This window comes from Drosophila rhopaloa, unplaced genomic scaffold (assembly GCF_018152115.1).
Source record: "Drosophila rhopaloa isolate 14029-0021.01 unplaced genomic scaffold, ASM1815211v1 contig_178, whole genome shotgun sequence".
Taxonomy (NCBI): Eukaryota; Metazoa; Arthropoda; class Insecta; order Diptera; family Drosophilidae; genus Drosophila; species Drosophila rhopaloa.
Genome location: NW_025335059.1, coordinates 5,430,209 through 5,446,305, shown reverse-complemented (window position 1 = coordinate 5,446,305; position 16,097 = coordinate 5,430,209). Strand labels below are relative to the sequence as shown.

Here is a 16,097-nt window from a genome sequence, read left to right as displayed (position 1 = left end):
GTAAATTTCTAATATGAACAAATTAGAACGAGATCTTCAAACGGTTACTCTTTTTTTCTATAGCATTCTGAGTTTAATTTCAACGTGGCATACATTATATTAATTTACACTTAAGGCTAGTTAGTTGGTTAGTAGCCGGGTATGATACGGCCCTTCTTGCTGGCCGTCTTCAGCTTCCTGTTCTTCTTGTCCTTGCTGCGCTTGTCCAGGTTCTCCTGGCGCTTCTTCTGCCGCTTGTCCTTGTCGTAATCCACCTTCTGTTTACGCTCTGACCACTTGGTCTTGGACTTCTTCTTCTCGACGCGTCGCTTTTTGATGGCCTTCTGCAGGAGCTTGGTGTCGTCCTTGACCTTCTTTCCCTCGACCTTGTCGAATGCATTGCGCCAGGCGATATCCGTCTGCATCTCAGCGGCCTTCTCCGTTTCGCCCTGTTCGCGCAGCTCGGTAAGGTGCTTCTTGGTGTCTCGCAACTTCTTTAGGATCTCCTTGGGGTTCTGGTGAGACTTCTTGACCTTGCCGCCCGGATTGGCGGCGAAGTCCACCTTGGAATAGACAATTTTGGCCTCCTGGTTGTACACCGGCTGGACTTTAACCGGTTGTATCTGCTCCTTGCTGTCCTCCGGGTCCTTCTCCGCCTTGACCAGCCCGTTCTTCAGCTTCTGGTGTTTGACGTTCTCGTTCTTAAGGTTTTTGGCCGAGGAAAGGAGCAGTTTCTGGACGCCCTTGCTGCGCTTCAGCTTTTTGGACTCCCTCCTTTTTTGTTGCCGCTCCGTGGTGGGTCCCTTTTTTTGCCGCAGCTTGTTTTTGATGGAGGCGATACGGGCGTCCACATCCTCATCGTCGGAATCCTGGTCTTTCAATTTTCCCTGGATTTTCAGCTTTTTGCTCTTTTTCCCGTTCGATTCCTTAGTGTCTGGCAACAGGTAGTCCTCGTAGGTGTCTTCATCTGATCGAAATGGGGTTTATTTAGTGATCAAAGGGTTCTTATGTCTGAGTCTTACCTTCTTTATTGGAGTAGGGCACTTTGTGAGTGGTCAACAGGTTGAGCACACGCTGGTGAAACCTTTTAGTGCGGGTGAGCAGGTCCTCCGTCCTCTTGGGCTTCTGCTCCTGGGTGTGTTTACTGTCGTACTCCTCCCGGAGACGTTTCACAATCTCCGCCTGGGTCATTTTGGTCAGTAAAACAATAATAAAACTATTATTTACGGACAACACACGTGCAGCAAGGCGGTTGAATGCAGTGTGACCCCAATAAATTTGGGAAAATGTATGAGACGACCGTCTGGCAACGCTTTATGAAGATAAGGGTATTCAGATGAGTTTTTAAAAATCAAGTTCTTTTGCTAAAACATTTGTATTTTAAAATTGAAATACTCGTTCAAAGCTGTATTGAATATAATAAATCAAACGAAAATGCTATTGAAACACTTTAAGCTAAGTGTGACCAAGTGGTGAGTTTCGAAAAACCCTCTGACAAGCTATTCAGCATTTCTTAGCGCTCCCGCTGCGGTCACACCAGTCTCACTTTTCCGTAAAACATCGTTGAAGAATGACTAATTTGCCAGTTTTAAGTATTTACTCAATGCCTAGCTAATTACACATCGCAAACAAACACGCAGAAGTTAAGTTAACGTTGGAGACGCGAGCGGCAATTGCGAATCAGCCAAGATGAAGAGGCAGTTTGCGAAAATCAAAATAGCAGCCGAAAATCTGTCAAGGTAAGTTCAAAGGCCAGCCAGCGGACGTCTCGGTGTGTGTGTGTGTGTGTGTGGAGGTGTGTGTAATGCGCTCCAGGTGGACAGACAGGTGTTGCCTCATCGCAAAAACAACAACTGCAACGGCGGCAATAACAAAACAATAACAAAAGTGAACAGCCGATGACCTAACCCATGGTTAACCCATGTCAAACCCTCGTCTTCATCCCGCAGATCCACCAAATCGGACTGCAAGGACTCCGAGCTGGAGACGATCGAGCGGCAGGTGGACAGATATCGGGACACCATCGAGAAGATCGTCCGAAAGCTGCCGGCGCTGAGCGGAGGCGGAGGCGGAGGCGGGAGCACCGAGGAGCAGGACAAACGGACCAAGAAGAACAGCCACTACAAGATCGCCCAGGCGCTGGACGAGTCCGCCAAGGAGCTGCCCAAGGACATGCCGCTGCAGAAGGTCCTCGCCAATTGCGGTTAGTTATCGGGTTATCGGGCTATTGCCTGTGTGGGAGTTTGCGAGTCAGTGGCGTGGGGCTGAATTTGTGAGGAGGGGGTTGGATAATTGCAAGTTTATCTCGCAGTTATACCAAATAGTCACCGAAAATGGAATTTAAAAACTCCAAGTTTAAATCTTCCCCAAGCAATTAGTAAGCCTTTAACACTTAACATTTTTCGCAAATGAATTGCCCAAGGGGGTCTCCCCGCCCAAACCACCTCCCCTTCGCCATACGCCTCTTGTGGCAGTCTTGTTGCCGCTGCTGATAAGGCGCACAGTGGTTGTCGTTCGTTCCAAATCCGATAATCGCCGCCAGACATGCACAATGGCACACGTATGGGTTTCGCAGGGGAATGGAATGGAGAATACTCGCGGATGACTGTGTCACGGGCCTCGGTTTGTCTGTGTATTTGTGTATTTGAGGCCTCGCCTTGTCGCTTGGCCTTGTGGCATTTACATTTCTCAACTGAAAACAGCAACATCAACATCGACGGCTTTTTTTTAATCATTATTATAATTTTTATTATGACTTTTTCGCTGCTTTCTTTGCAGCCCATTCGCCGTTCGCCCGCAGTATTGGTTATTATTTGCGGTTTCGGCATTATCTATTTATACCCCTTTTGTTTTGCCAACCAATCCAGACCAGCCCAGCCCGCCCCCACTTGCGCCCGCTTTTATTGCCCTTTTTCTATGTGATTTACTGAGCATTTCATTTAAATTTGTTACACATCGCTCACGAAGTGGGATAACAAAGACCAGTAAACGGCGATAATTATGCTGGCTGTTGTTTAGTAAAAGTAAAAGTCTGAGCCCAATTCATACATCATCATCGTATCGTCATGATCAGGCGCCGCGTCTTCTCGACTCCACTCATTTATTTTGTGGGCGCTCCCTCTAGGCCGTATTACTCATTCGTTGTATTATTTTTTTTGTATTATTTCCATTTGCTGTTTCCCTTTTTCGAGCACTCTGCATTCCACATATTCGCAGATGCGTGTGCGTCAATTGCAATTTGGACGCAATTGCAGTTTCTGTTGCAGTTGCAGCTGTAACCTCGCAGTGGTTCAAGAGCATCGGTGGTTGTGTAACGGCCAGGGATCTCCAAAACCCCTTTTTCCGCCAGTTCCCCACGTTCCTGATTAGACACGAACGTTTCCACATGCTGATATATGTATGCATATAGCCACAGTGAACGTGTGTCCATGGGTTAAGTGTGAGTTCCACCGGAATGCTTAGGAAATTATAAATGGGTCAAAATGGGGAAATAAATAACGTATTGGTGTAAACAAAGCCCATTTCCTTTCCCTCAAATGAGGAGAACTGTCATAATATTATTGTTTTTTATTCAAAGTTATAGCATGTCTAAGTTTCTTCATTCGCAAATTTATTTGCAAATTATGATCAGTGAAACGTATAAATTAAAGTCAAATTCGAGGAAAAGACTGTTCGTTTGCAGATGACATAATAAAAATAACGATATTCATTTCAAAGCTCTCAGGTGAATCTCTATCTATGTTAACTGAAAATGTTATGCCAATATCAGATTTAACTATAAATCACTCTCAAGTAATATAAAAATAATAATAATGGCTGACCATTACAAAAATGTAGGTTCCTTTAACAAAACATGTTTTTTTTCCAGCATATTTCGTAAGCAACTGGTCTTAAAAAGTATTGTAAACCATATTTAAGCATCCATTTTCAAAAACGGTTTTTAACGTTCCCCAGTAAAAATTGTCCATATAATTGGTTACGGCTCAGTACCAACTTAAATGTTAGAAACTAACGCCAATAACTTTAATGTCGGCGGGAAGCACCTAAGTTGCTCGACTAAAAACAGCTCCAGACACACAAAAACTAAAAATTACCTCACTAAAATGGGCTTTTTGTCGCCTCTGCCCGTAATTACAGTGCGATATCATCTCACTTTTACCCACTGTGCGCCCTTTGCAACATTTATTGTTAGCCACGATGCGCCTCAATTCAACCCATTCAACAAGGGGAGCGCGAAGCGAGCGTATCTCGAATGTTATACTCCAGTGCCGACGTCGTCTTCGTTTTGGACTCCCTCCCGCTTCTGTGGTGCGACCTCTTTGCATTTGCTTTTATTGCGGGTTCAGCTGCTGAGCCTCCAGTCTCGGGGCACTCAACACAATTATCACAATTTTGCTTACTCAGCTCGTCAACCTATTCGCTTGGCACCTCCCCTTCGGATTGCCCGAATCTCGCCCCGCATCAAGACGGAGCAACTCCGGCAACTGGAAACCGGCACGCCAACATCTTTGCAGCTACCGCTTGGCGATAAGGTCTTAAATAAGCATTGACTTCCTCACTTGCGGGCGGAATAGCAAGAGTCTTCAAGATACACACAGAAAACTATCTTTATAATTTTTGATAAAATTATTTAAGTGGTATAAATACTTGAACATTGATCTGCTTATGATAACAATTAATCTATGTATGCATGGCTGTAAACATGCGTTAAAGTGTAAATATGCCTGTTCGATTTGCTCAGCTAATGCAATATATATTTTTGAATTTAAGCTGTGTGAGTTTCGACTTAGGTTGTTCATCTGAGCTAAAACAAATTGGGGACATTATAAAGATAGTCAATGCATCAATGGTATGAGCTAAATACTAATTCTATGTACATACATATATATAAAAAACTTATTAAATCTCTTAGATTCTATAATAATTTTAAATTTCCCCTTAAACCAACAATTTCGGTTCTTTTCTAGGAATATGTTTTTATCACTATGTAGACAGATAAACCCATATCATATTCTTTTTTATTAAATATTATTTTTATATGTGCACTTTTGAGGAGGAGATAAGTGTGGGATATGCAATTCCATAGTCGGGTACTCATTTCTGTGTGTTTCGCAATTGCAGGAGAGCTGGAGAAGACGATGGCCGAGTGCATTATCGAGAGCGAACTGGAGACGGAGACCAAGGTGGTGAGGCGGCTGAAGAACATCTTGGACAAGGAGATCCAGGAGATCTCGACGCTCAAGCGCAACGTATCGCGCACTCTGCAGGAGTACACCTCGCTGAAGCGCAGTCATGAGGTGAGTGCGGATCATAAATCTAACTCGGATTAGGCATTACGTGAATGTATGTATGTTCGGTGGACAGCCCAGAGAGAGTGAATAATGTTGGATTTCCGTTTTCACGAAACTGCGCGCGATGACAATGGGAGATTGTTAAATTAATTAAGAAATCTGCTGGCTGAAAATAATGGGCCGCAAAAAGTTACCTCAGCTGACCAAGTGATTCGACCGTTTTCGTTTTCCCAATGAAATCCAATCGCGAGGTTGTCTCTGATTAACGAACAATAACAACTAACTGCCGGTAGTTGGCGGTTAAGTGTATCCCTCTCAGTGAAATTGCACTGTGGTGTGGCGATTTCGTTTGTAACAAGTTCAAGTTCGGTAAAAAGAAAATAAAAATCCTACTTCTAAAGCTTCAATTGGAATTCCCAGAATGAAACCAGACGATAGGGCGTTTCCAGAATTAAATGTCATAAAACTACCAAGCAAAACCAAACCCCTCCATTTCCAATCAATGCATAACCACTGTATTGAGGCGGATGTCAAGAAGCGCCGGCAAAAGAAGCAATCAATTTTTAATTTCCATTTATTATTATTATTATTGGTGTTGCTTTTGTTGGCCTTTCTTTCATTCTGGCTTTATCTCACGACAGTTTCTATTGTTTGTTTGCCATGCGTTTCGATTTTGTCGTTTACGTTTTTATGATACGAATCCGATACTTTTCGTTGTTGCCTTATCGCCGAGTGGGAGAATCTGAAGTGGGATGTGTCGGAATGGGCTGGGATGAACGGCTTTTTGGTGTTCCAATTTCCTGACACCCGATTGGTTCTGCCCATCGGCGTCTACAAGTGTGGAACCAAACAGTTATGACCGACTATCTGGACACAAAAAGTTACTTTTTAAGTTTCATTGTTTTCTGTGTTTTTTTTTTTGATATTTTTTCGCTCGTTTTTTCTTTCCGCTTTATTTTGTACAAATCACGACGCCGTTTGCCATATCGAGACATCGGGCGGGGATGACTAGCCGCTGTATTTGTTGATGTATGTTGTCTGTTTAAGGTGTCGGAAGACGTTCATTGACTTGGCGGCAGTGACATCATAATTGAAATGGACGCCACACCGCCGTTGACTGACCATTGGCGTATCAGAAAACTCGAAACCGAAGTTATTTACACTCCCCGGTAATCTTATCGCCGCCATCTGAGTCCCATATAAACGCCAGTCGACTTGCCATAATTCGCTAATCAGACGCTGTTCTAATTGCACTCCCTGACATAGATCCGATCCGAAAACAATACGTATATGCACACGGCTGCCTTTGGAAGTGCTAACTTTGGTGCCCGGAATGTGTGGCTTGTGGTGCAAACTGGGATGTAGGTCGTCGAGAGGTTGCGGCTCATGGAAATGATGTGACTCAGTCACACTCTGTCACTGCAAATGATTTGATCCGAAGGTGGGGGAGGGAGCAGACATTGATAGTTAGGTGGATGCCATTGTCTTCTCGCTGCAGATAGCGTTGGTGTACTTACAGCAATTTTTCACGATTTGTTTATTTTTAGCAGTGTTATGATACGGGATAGGGTGATGAATGCCAGCACCAGTTTGTTTACACACAATGGGTAATGCTGTTGTAAGCAAAACTTACATCATAGAGCGGGCACTTTGTTGTTAATTTACGCTGAACATGGATTATCTGAGTCCCTTATATTTTATTCCCTGAATAAATTTGAAATTTCATATCTTCGAAACTTTTCAAGTTTCAGTATTTTTTATAATCATAGTCGTTTTCACTTTATACATATGTTTTGTAAATGTATAATTATTATAATATGCCAGTGTTGTAATCTATACAATGCCCTTAAGCGGACATAAAACAACTTATTGTCTGTTTTTCTTTTTGAGAGACCCCCTTTCTCTTTCATTTAATATCAACTGGTTCTACTGAGTTCAATTGCATTTCTTATCTGTCTACCTTTTTATAAGCTACTTTGTGATACAGGTGCATGTCTGGGTTTCAAGTCAGTGGCCCTAATTCAGCGGCGCATGTGCGCTATATTCCACACAAAACCCATTGTCCGGCTAGAAACAAAGACCTTGATGAGAGGCATTAACAGCTGGGCGGGCTGCGGTTGAGGTCGATCTATTTTTATATGCCCCGCAAACTTTTCCTGATGCGCAAGCACCTCCCATTAGTCACATGAAATCCCATTTCCAGTAGTGGGTGCTACTGTGGTGTGTGGCCCTGCAGATAAGATATTTGTAGACTTTAACTTGTTGCCCTTTGGAATGTGACGATTTCCCTGGAATTGCCTCTTATCTGTCATAGACTAATCAGTGCTCTGTTTTACTCTCGCAGGCGGCAATACGGCTGGAGGAGCCAGCGGCCAAGGTGAATCACATCAAGAGCCAGCAGGAGGAGTGCGAGCTGAAGCTGGAGAAGGAACGGGATGCCTGGGCGGCCCAGATGCTGGAACTGATTGCCAAAGAGGACGAGATCGTTAGCTGCATCCGCGACTATGTACTCAACCAAAGAAACTATCACGAGCGGGCCCTGCAGCACGTGAACGCCTCGCTGGCTCGCATTCAGGACACGATCCAGGGCACCGAGAAGTCCCGCTTTGGCACCTCGCTCAAGGAGCACCTGACATCCACCAACCGCGAGATCTCCTACATCGTGGAGTTGTGCTGCTGCTGCCTGCTGGAGCATGGCCTGGAGGAGGAAGGTTTGCTGCGGGTGGGCTGCGCGAGCACCAAGCTACGCCGCATGAAGCACGCCCTGGAGGCGCAGCACGTAAAGACGCCGCTACCGCTGGACTACCAGGATCCCCATGTCATTGGTTCCATACTCAAGCTCTACCTGCGCGAGCTGCCCGAGCCACTGCTCACTTACGGCCTGTACAAGGACTTCATTCGGATCGCCGAACGACACAGCGAGGCAGAGCGCAAGACGGAGATCAAGGCCATTCTGAGCAAGCTGCCAAAGGAGAACTACGCCAACCTGCGCTACCTCACCCGATTCCTGGCCCATGTGCAGCAGCGCTCAGTGCACAATAAGATGAGCTCCCAGAACCTGGCCATCGTAATGTCGCCGAACATGCTTTGGCCACGCATCGACAAGAGCAGCAATGCCCCAGCCGATTACATTGGCCAGGTGAACAGCTCCTCAGCAGCGAACATCATTGTGGAGCTCCTTATTAGCCAGTGGGACTACTTCTTCAGCGGCGAAGTCGAGTTCTATTTGACCCTGCAGAAGCAGAAGCTTTTCGTCGAGGGCAAGAGCAAATCCAACTCGTCGAACGAGAATTTGGACCGAAACGATAGTGGTAAGCATACTGCACAGTCGGAGTTCTATGAAACGGGCCAGTATACAGTATTCGACTTATGATAACTTTTTCACCAGAACTTTTTCGAAAAATCCTCTATTAGTATTTCCCCCCCGCCCCATATTATTTTCCATCATACATTTCATGATGCTGTTAAAGTTAGTGCAATATTTTTGTTTATATTTTGTGCAATAAAATGGATTGGATCCAAAAAAAAAACACTTCGGGAAAATTTTATTTTAAATATAACTTTGAAAGAATTCTGAAGTCTGATTATACGAAATTTTTTAATAAATATTATTATGATTAAATTTGTTTTTGACTGTTAAAACAATTAACTTCATGAAAGGATTCGAAAATTAGAACTGGTGTAAAAATAATATTTTCCAAGAACTATCTATTTCAGTAAAAGTTTAGTTGTATAAGCGTGATTGTTATACATTTAAAGCTTTTATACTTTTTAATGAACTAATTTAATTTTCCTTTTTAGAAGTTTTGGAGAGTCCCCGCTATGGAACCTTACGCAGGCAGAAAGCTAATGCACCTTCGCCGCCCACAACTAATGGAAACGGGACCAGTATGACAACATCACAGACTTCGCACCGACCCCATGCGAAGGAGCTGTTCCCCCAGCAGTCGCCGGCGCAGCAGGAGAAGCCCGTCAAGCCGCCGCTTCCGAACTTGCCGCAGTTTCAATCACCAGCCGCCAGCCAGCCGACGCAGACGCAGCTGGAACCACTGCCCCCGCCTCCAGTAACACCCGCCAAGCCCGTTCCGATGACGAGGACGCAGTTCTTCGGGCTGGACAACCTGCCCTCTCCAACGGCCGATCGCAAGAGCACGGATAGCATCGGCAGCTTCAAGCTAAAGCCAGATGTACCCCAGAAGCCGCTGCTGCCCAAGCGACCGAATGTGCTAGGCGTGGGAGCGCCCAAGGTGGATGGAAAAAGCGACGACGAGGGCGGTACGACTCCCACCCAGGCGACAATCGATAATGGCAATGGCAGCGTTCGATTCAAAACGGAACATTTTCTCGACAAGCTGCGTCAGGAGAATAGTGAAACGAACGGAACGCGGGAGGAGCCGCCAACGGTCAAGGAGAGCAATCACAACCACGATCAGCCGCCAACGGCTGCAGAGCAAAAACCGGAGCAGCAAGCGCAGCCCCAAGCCACGACACCCATTTCCCCGAACTCATTTCAAACGCCCAAGAGGCCAACGGTGCCAGCGCCGCCACCTCCCACAAACAGAAAGCCCTCGGATTAGAGTGGGAAGTGAAGCCGTGCAGTGAAAAGGGAGTCAGAGTCATTAGGTGTTACAGTTTACTCGTTAAGACTTGAACGCACAGTAATATATATAATTGAAATGATCCTTGCGGTAGGGAGACATTGTGCATTATAGAGAGAAGAGCCTCTGCATTTGTATTTTTGCCTTGTTCTTAAGCAATCTAATTTGTACGTGTTTAGCCATATAACAATATCAAGCGGTATCCATTTACGTATATGTATGCATATATAGTGTGTAGTAGGCCACCAAAACTCATTTGTCGAAATTTGATTTGTTAGCCTAAGCGAGCTCTCAATTGTTAATCCTTGTTTGAAAGGTTGTGATACATCAGAAAGGTTTTGTGTTTCCTTAATTTTTTACATTGCTCTTGAGTCAATTTTGTTTCCTTCTTCAACGAAAGACATTGTGATTTCCGTTTACTAAAATTATAATTTCGATTAAAGCATAAGCGCTATTGCTCCATTTGATTTATTCAAATCACCATGTACATTTACAACGAATCAATTTGATGTATAATGTACTATATTTTGTATTTTTGCTTTATTAATTTGTAATGCCACTATTATTATTATTTTTATTTTATAATAAACTTATGTATGATGAACTGTTGTGTATATAGAATATACATTAAAAAAATGATGAATATGATTTTACCAGAAAAGTATTTGTCTTTTTTTGTTATTTTTGTTATGTTATTTTTAGAACACTTCTAAGAAGTAGGTGGGAGTAGTATAACTTAGGATTATGGATCTCTTATGAAATTGGTAATAAAATAACTAAACATTAATCACGTACTGACCTCTTGAAATAATAATATATTTTAAAATACCTTTAAAAATACACAAATTGTGCCACATAAAGAATACCTGAATACAGACGATTTGTGAACAGCACCTATTATGTAGGTATACATTTGGCATAACTTCCAAATCAACTACCTAACAATTTCATTCATATCTGCTTATAATTATATATTCACAATCTGCTTCAAAGGTATAACTAGCAATGACAAGGTCTTCATCGGAAGAGAGCTTACTTATGAGAGTGCAATATCAAACTTTGTATAATGCATAGGACAGACCAAATCGATATATTCCATGGTAATTATAGAAATTAGTATATTTATACAGTTTTGTGGATAGGTTAGTAAGTGAGCTGATGTTGGAAACACATGAATATATTCTGCTAAAGTTTAAATAAAAAAATTAAAAATATACTTTCTTATTTTGAATTATGGTATCAAATGGAGTACGGAACTTTATTACGGAAATAAAATATTTCTAAAAGTCATATTCAAACCCAAAGTACCTAGAAGTATGCAATTGGGGTTGTAGTATTATTCTTTATTCTACGAAAGTCATATAAAATACATAACATATAAATAATTAAGTAATTATAACATTAAAGTTATACAATTAGCTATCTTATGTTGCTCGTGTTGAGACAAACATCAAAAGCTGGTAGCGAGCCGGTGATCTCCAGGAATCGCAAGAGTGTGTGGCTCATGGGCTTCCTTAGAAGAGGAGCCATAGCTCCTTCCGGTGGGTTCCTTGTAACCTCATCTGGGGAGTCCAACTCCCTAACATAATCCATGAAGTTGTCCACATTGATGGGCACCTCTGCTTTCTGCTTTGACGGATCCACTTGCAACTTTCGCTGGAACTCACTCCTGTAATAATCGTTGATCATGGACATCATGCCCTTGGAGTACCAGTAGATGATGCCAATCAGAAAGAGGCCCTGCATGAAGGGTCCGACCATTTTGAACTTGAAATTAACTTGAACTGTTTGCTTGATAGATTGTCTGGTTTTACTGCTGATGCTCTTCGCGGAAACTTTCTAGCCACTGATTGACCATGTAGAATTGCTCCTTGATATGCGGCCAGGCCATGGTGACGATTAACATAATAGTATTGGCAAAGACGAACAGTTTCATCATCTCAAATGCTAATCAAATAAAGAACAAAGGGTATTTTAGAAAATAGGAAGCTAAGTTTTTAAGTGGAGTAAATTACAGACCCTCCGGTGTGCGAAGATAGTCTCCGAAACCGGAATTCAAGTCCTTGTCCTCCTCCTTCTGCTCATGTTGATCCTTGGGCTCTCGTTTTTTGTCCTTGCCACCGCCGTCGGCTTTATCCTTGCCGGAGTTTCCTTGTCCGTGGGAGTGGCCCTTGCCGTGTCCGCTGTGTTTGTGTCTGCCGTATCCAGTGGATGTATTGGCGAAGGCGGATTTCTTCGGTTTCATGGCATCCAGATCGCAGCAGTTGGCCAGCGGATCCTCCACTGGGCTGGTACTAGGCTGCTCCTCGACTGGTCCTTCCTCGCCGACTACTGTTCCGCGAATGACACACTCATTCTGGGGCCAAATGCACTGGCGCCGCTTCTGACTATTTTATGGTTTCTATTTTATTGATTTGCGATTTCTGCTTGTCGCTTTGAAATGGTGGGAATAGTGGAATATTGGGGGCGGGACAGGTGACCAAATAGCAATATGTTGTTAGTGGAGCAATGCGCTTGGATATTTAGCCAGGCATGTGTGCTTATTATACGTATTACACATATGTATATGTGTGTCAGCTTAGTGGATGAATGTGCTGTGCATGAACATTGGTCCCAAATGGTTTGAGTTCCTGTAAAAAATAATGGGTTTGGCGACAGCTTCATGGGAAAAAAATTAAATCAAAAACTACGTATTTAGGATAAAGGTATTTTGATTCTTCAAAAATTATAAATATGAAGAAAACATTTGCTTTAAGTTTATAATATATTTTATAACAAGGTAACAATTTAGCTAACTTAGTCTTCTTATAATAATAATAGGTTGACAATTTAAAATCTTTAATTACGAAAAGATCAAAACCATTCTTGGTATTTAAGTAAATTTATTCCGATTCTTAAATATATGTTCATCAAATAATAAAGCAAAGTCAGGTAATAGTCGTAAATAAATGAATACCAGTAGATGCTAAACTTTTGATTTATTCCCAAAAGTATGCAACTCAATATGTGCTAAATTCGAATACTGATTGCGAATACTTTACATACGCTAGAACTAACTAAGCAAATAAGCCCCCTACGTATACGTAATTACGTATACGCAATTAAGTGCTGCTTCTTGTGCACCGTAGCCCCTTCCGGTTTCTCCTCCCCTTTGGGAGTGGAAAGGAAGCACGTGCATATGCCGCCCAGGATGACCAGGAGGCAGAAGGCGGACAGCGAGAGGGCGGGGCTCACCTGCCTGAGCAGCGTGAGAAAGGAGGCGGAGAGCTGCCACACCCTCGCCCAGGTGACGGCTGAGAAGGAGAGGCAGCCGCGCTGCTCCGCGGGCACCAGCTCACCCAGGCAGGCCAGGATCATGGACTGGGCACAGGCCACGGCCGCCTGGGGCAGCGATGCCATCAGCAATCCCAGCGTGAGTCCATACACCTCCGGCATATCCTCCTCGGCCAGGAACCAGCAGATGCTACCAATGCAGCCAACCACGATGGCAAATCCTCCTGCCCACTGCCACTTGCGTGCGCTCTGGTTGAAGGTGAGATGCAGGGCCAGGAAGCAGCCCAGCATCTCGGCCAGGCCCATGGCCAGCGTATTGGATACCAGGTGCTGCCTGCCGAAGGATCGAACGTGGAGCAGCAGCCCAGTGTTCACCACCATGAAGGTGGCCAGAGCCAAGTGCACGGCTATCAAGTGGAAACTGCTTCTCCGCTGACCCATCCACAACTGCATCCAGTGCACTGCTAGCTCCTGCTCCTGCATCCTATCCCTGAGCTGACCCAGCTGATGGGGCAACTCCTTGGACACCCTGTGAATGCTTCCGTTGATGCGGGCTGCCTCCAGTAGGATTCCCACCGTTCGCTCGATGGCCAGCTGGCTTTCCTTGGTGTGCTGCAGCTGCCAACGTGGTGAGTCCGGAGTCCAGGGTAGCAGGAACACGATCACCAGCAGGGAGAGGGTTACTCCCACGTAAATGTGCTGCCAACTGGGAGCACCGTAGGCCAAACCAGGGAGCAGAATCAAGCCCAGAGCCCAGAAAGAGTCGTAAAGCAGGAGGGCTCCCAGTCGATATTTACCTGCGGTGATGTCACTAACTGAAAATGGAATATTTAAATAATCACTAAGTAACAAATAAATTATATTTTCTTATACTTACATATATAATGTCCCGAGGTGATCATGAAGCAGCACGAAACAGCGGCCAAGCAACGCAGTCCGCAGTGCAGACTGAAGTCCTTGACCATGCCCATTAGCAGGCTGCACATGAGCAGGCACCAGATGCCCGATCCGTAAATCTGGCGGGGACTCAGGACGCGCATCAACTTGGTGGCCGCCACTCCGCCGATGAGCAGGCCAAAGAGATGCCAGTACTGGGACCAGGCCACGAAGAAGTCGCACAGGCAAACCAGGTCGAACTCCATGGTCAGCGAGTGGAAGCCCGTGGTGTAGAGGAACTTGCGGCACTGTCGCATGGCGTAGCCAGCGTCGCCATAGTTCACCATCACATAGCATTGATCCAGGGAGACGGTTAAATTGGTCACCGGCCCAAAGGCGATCGTGTCGCAGGTGTACTCCTCCTCGGGATAAAGATCCGGGGCTGTGAACAGGATGCAGGCCATGAACCAGGCAGCGGGGATCTTGCAGAGGAACAGAATGAGCAGCGAGCGCAGTTGCCAGGGGCCAAAGTCCCCCAGGATGTGCGTGATGACATCGTCGTCGGTTTTGGCTGGTGCAGCAGGGGGAGTAGGAGAGAGCAGGAGGCACTTCGTTGGCCTTGGGATCGGTGCAGGTAAAGATGTGTGAGAGGTGTCCCAAATCCAGGGGCGTGGGCGAGTGGCGGCGGTGGTTCGGCCTCCAGCCTTCAAATATATTTTCCTCCTTCATCCTTCGTTAGCGGTGTAATTTAGTAAGCACGTCTTGGGAGCGGCAACCCTCCAGCATGACTGCGACTCCGCTTAGCACCTCACCTGGCCAGGTAAACTCGAGGGCTCCACACTCTGCCGTGCCTGCCTACGACGTCGTCGCTAATCAAATCATTCCAAATAAGCGGAGCCCACTTCCTAACCGATTGTGCAAACATCGAGCGACGAGATGCGATCTATTTTTGCTGTTGATCCGTTCGGATTCCAGTGGAGATGACTTTCCGGGGAGACTGTTAGCGGAGGCAGGCACTTGGCTTGATTGGAGCTAATGAATTGGCCAGGTAAACAACATCGGAATGCGTATTACTTCGAAAGCTGCGGTCTAGTTTGAGGTGGGGAAATTCCTTGATCGAAATTAATGGCTTAACTGAATATTTTATAGTAGGTACCTAGCCTTCGACTTAGTTTTCAAGTGCATGCTTTTAATATTATTTACTAGCTTGAAAATTTATATTTAATGGAATCGCACAAAATGTACATATTAATAAATCTTATAAATGTGTTTTTGATATGATGTTCTGAATTTCTTCAACAAATTGAATTTCTCACTTAGGAAACTTAGGAATATTTTCCAGAACTTTGATCAGCAAACCGCAACGGGGTGTAAATTTAATCACAAATAAATTTAATATAACTTTTTTTTGTTTTAACTTAAAAATAAACTGTCGATTCCAGGTCGAATTGAACAAATTTATTTTTGGACTGATTTTCACATTTTTTATAACATCAAGATTTTTTGCCAAAAACGGGCGAAAATTAATTTTTTAGCTGGAAGTACCAATTTATTAGAAATTTTATAACGAGTTTACCGAGTTATGACATTCTAACATTCGAGGATTATTTTCCATGGTTTTGATCAAAAAACCGAAACTTGAGTTGTTTTTTTTGTGATTTTTGCCTTAAAAACATTATTTTAAAGTGATTTTTGCCAAAATAAGAAGCGTTGCCAAAAGAATGTCTGTTTTGAGGACCGAAACTAACAATTCCAAGTTGATTTTTTGGTTGGTTTTTTTGCGAAAATTAGACAAAAAAGGATAAGGGCTTATTATACTCAGCTGAGGGTACTTTCTTTGGTCAGAAGCTTGAAGCCTCTCAAATCTATTGCATGTTGATCATGAACCAAACACCCAACCTTGTCCACATCCACATCCAAATATGATGTAATATGTTTGTGCTCAAAAGTTACGTCTGGGTTGCTGCTTTCGTTGGCCAATTTCAATTTCCACTTGCATTTTCATGGAAAACTTGTTTCAAGAGGACCAAGGCATTTCTTTGCAAAGCCAGTTGCTGGTGGAAAGTGGGCACCTCATCGA

General features: G+C 44.2%; 5 protein-coding genes across 5 annotated transcripts; 1 reads left to right on the top strand and 4 right to left on the bottom strand.

Moving 5' to 3' along the window:
* Nucleotides 1-44: 44 nt before the first annotated feature.
* Nucleotides 45-1,266, bottom strand: LOC108052872 (surfeit locus protein 6 homolog). Its single transcript, XM_017135387.2, has 2 exons — nucleotides 1,002-1,266; nucleotides 45-946 (listed from the first exon to the last, which is right to left on the bottom strand). Exons 1-2 carry the CDS (start codon nucleotides 1,168-1,170, stop codon nucleotides 129-131), a joined length of 987 nt encoding a protein of 328 aa, XP_016990876.1. The 5' UTR covers nucleotides 1,171-1,266; the 3' UTR covers nucleotides 45-128.
* A 254-nt stretch (nucleotides 1,267-1,520) lies between these two features.
* Nucleotides 1,521-10,078, top strand: LOC108052866 (rho GTPase-activating protein 92B). The gene is made up of 5 exons (XM_044459006.1): nucleotides 1,521-1,718; nucleotides 1,929-2,182; nucleotides 5,101-5,276; nucleotides 7,615-8,581; nucleotides 9,072-10,078. The coding sequence occupies exons 1-5, from the start codon at nucleotides 1,669-1,671 to the stop codon at nucleotides 9,845-9,847; spliced, it is 2,223 nt and encodes a 740-aa protein (XP_044314941.1). The 5' UTR covers nucleotides 1,521-1,668; the 3' UTR covers nucleotides 9,848-10,078.
* A 1,112-nt stretch (nucleotides 10,079-11,190) lies between these two features.
* Nucleotides 11,191-11,629, bottom strand: LOC108052855. Its single transcript, XM_017135355.2, has one exon. The coding sequence runs from the start codon at nucleotides 11,627-11,629 to the stop codon at nucleotides 11,288-11,290; it is 342 nt and encodes a 113-aa protein (XP_016990844.1). The 3' UTR covers nucleotides 11,191-11,287.
* Nucleotides 11,630-11,678: 49 nt separating this feature from the next.
* On the bottom strand, nucleotides 11,679-12,196 carry LOC108052868. Its single transcript, XM_017135384.2, has 2 exons — nucleotides 11,888-12,196; nucleotides 11,679-11,815 (listed from the first exon to the last, which is right to left on the bottom strand). Exons 1-2 carry the CDS (start codon nucleotides 12,111-12,113, stop codon nucleotides 11,679-11,681), a joined length of 363 nt encoding a protein of 120 aa, XP_016990873.1. The 5' UTR covers nucleotides 12,114-12,196.
* A 589-nt stretch (nucleotides 12,197-12,785) lies between these two features.
* Nucleotides 12,786-14,793, bottom strand: LOC108052852 (solute carrier family 22 member 13). Its single transcript, XM_017135352.2, is given in 3 exon segments — nucleotides 12,786-13,956; nucleotides 14,019-14,613; nucleotides 14,615-14,793. Coding segments are annotated over 3 exon segments (1,728 nt in total). The 5' UTR covers nucleotides 14,747-14,793; the 3' UTR covers nucleotides 12,786-12,955.
* Nucleotides 14,794-16,097: the final 1,304 nt, after the last annotated feature.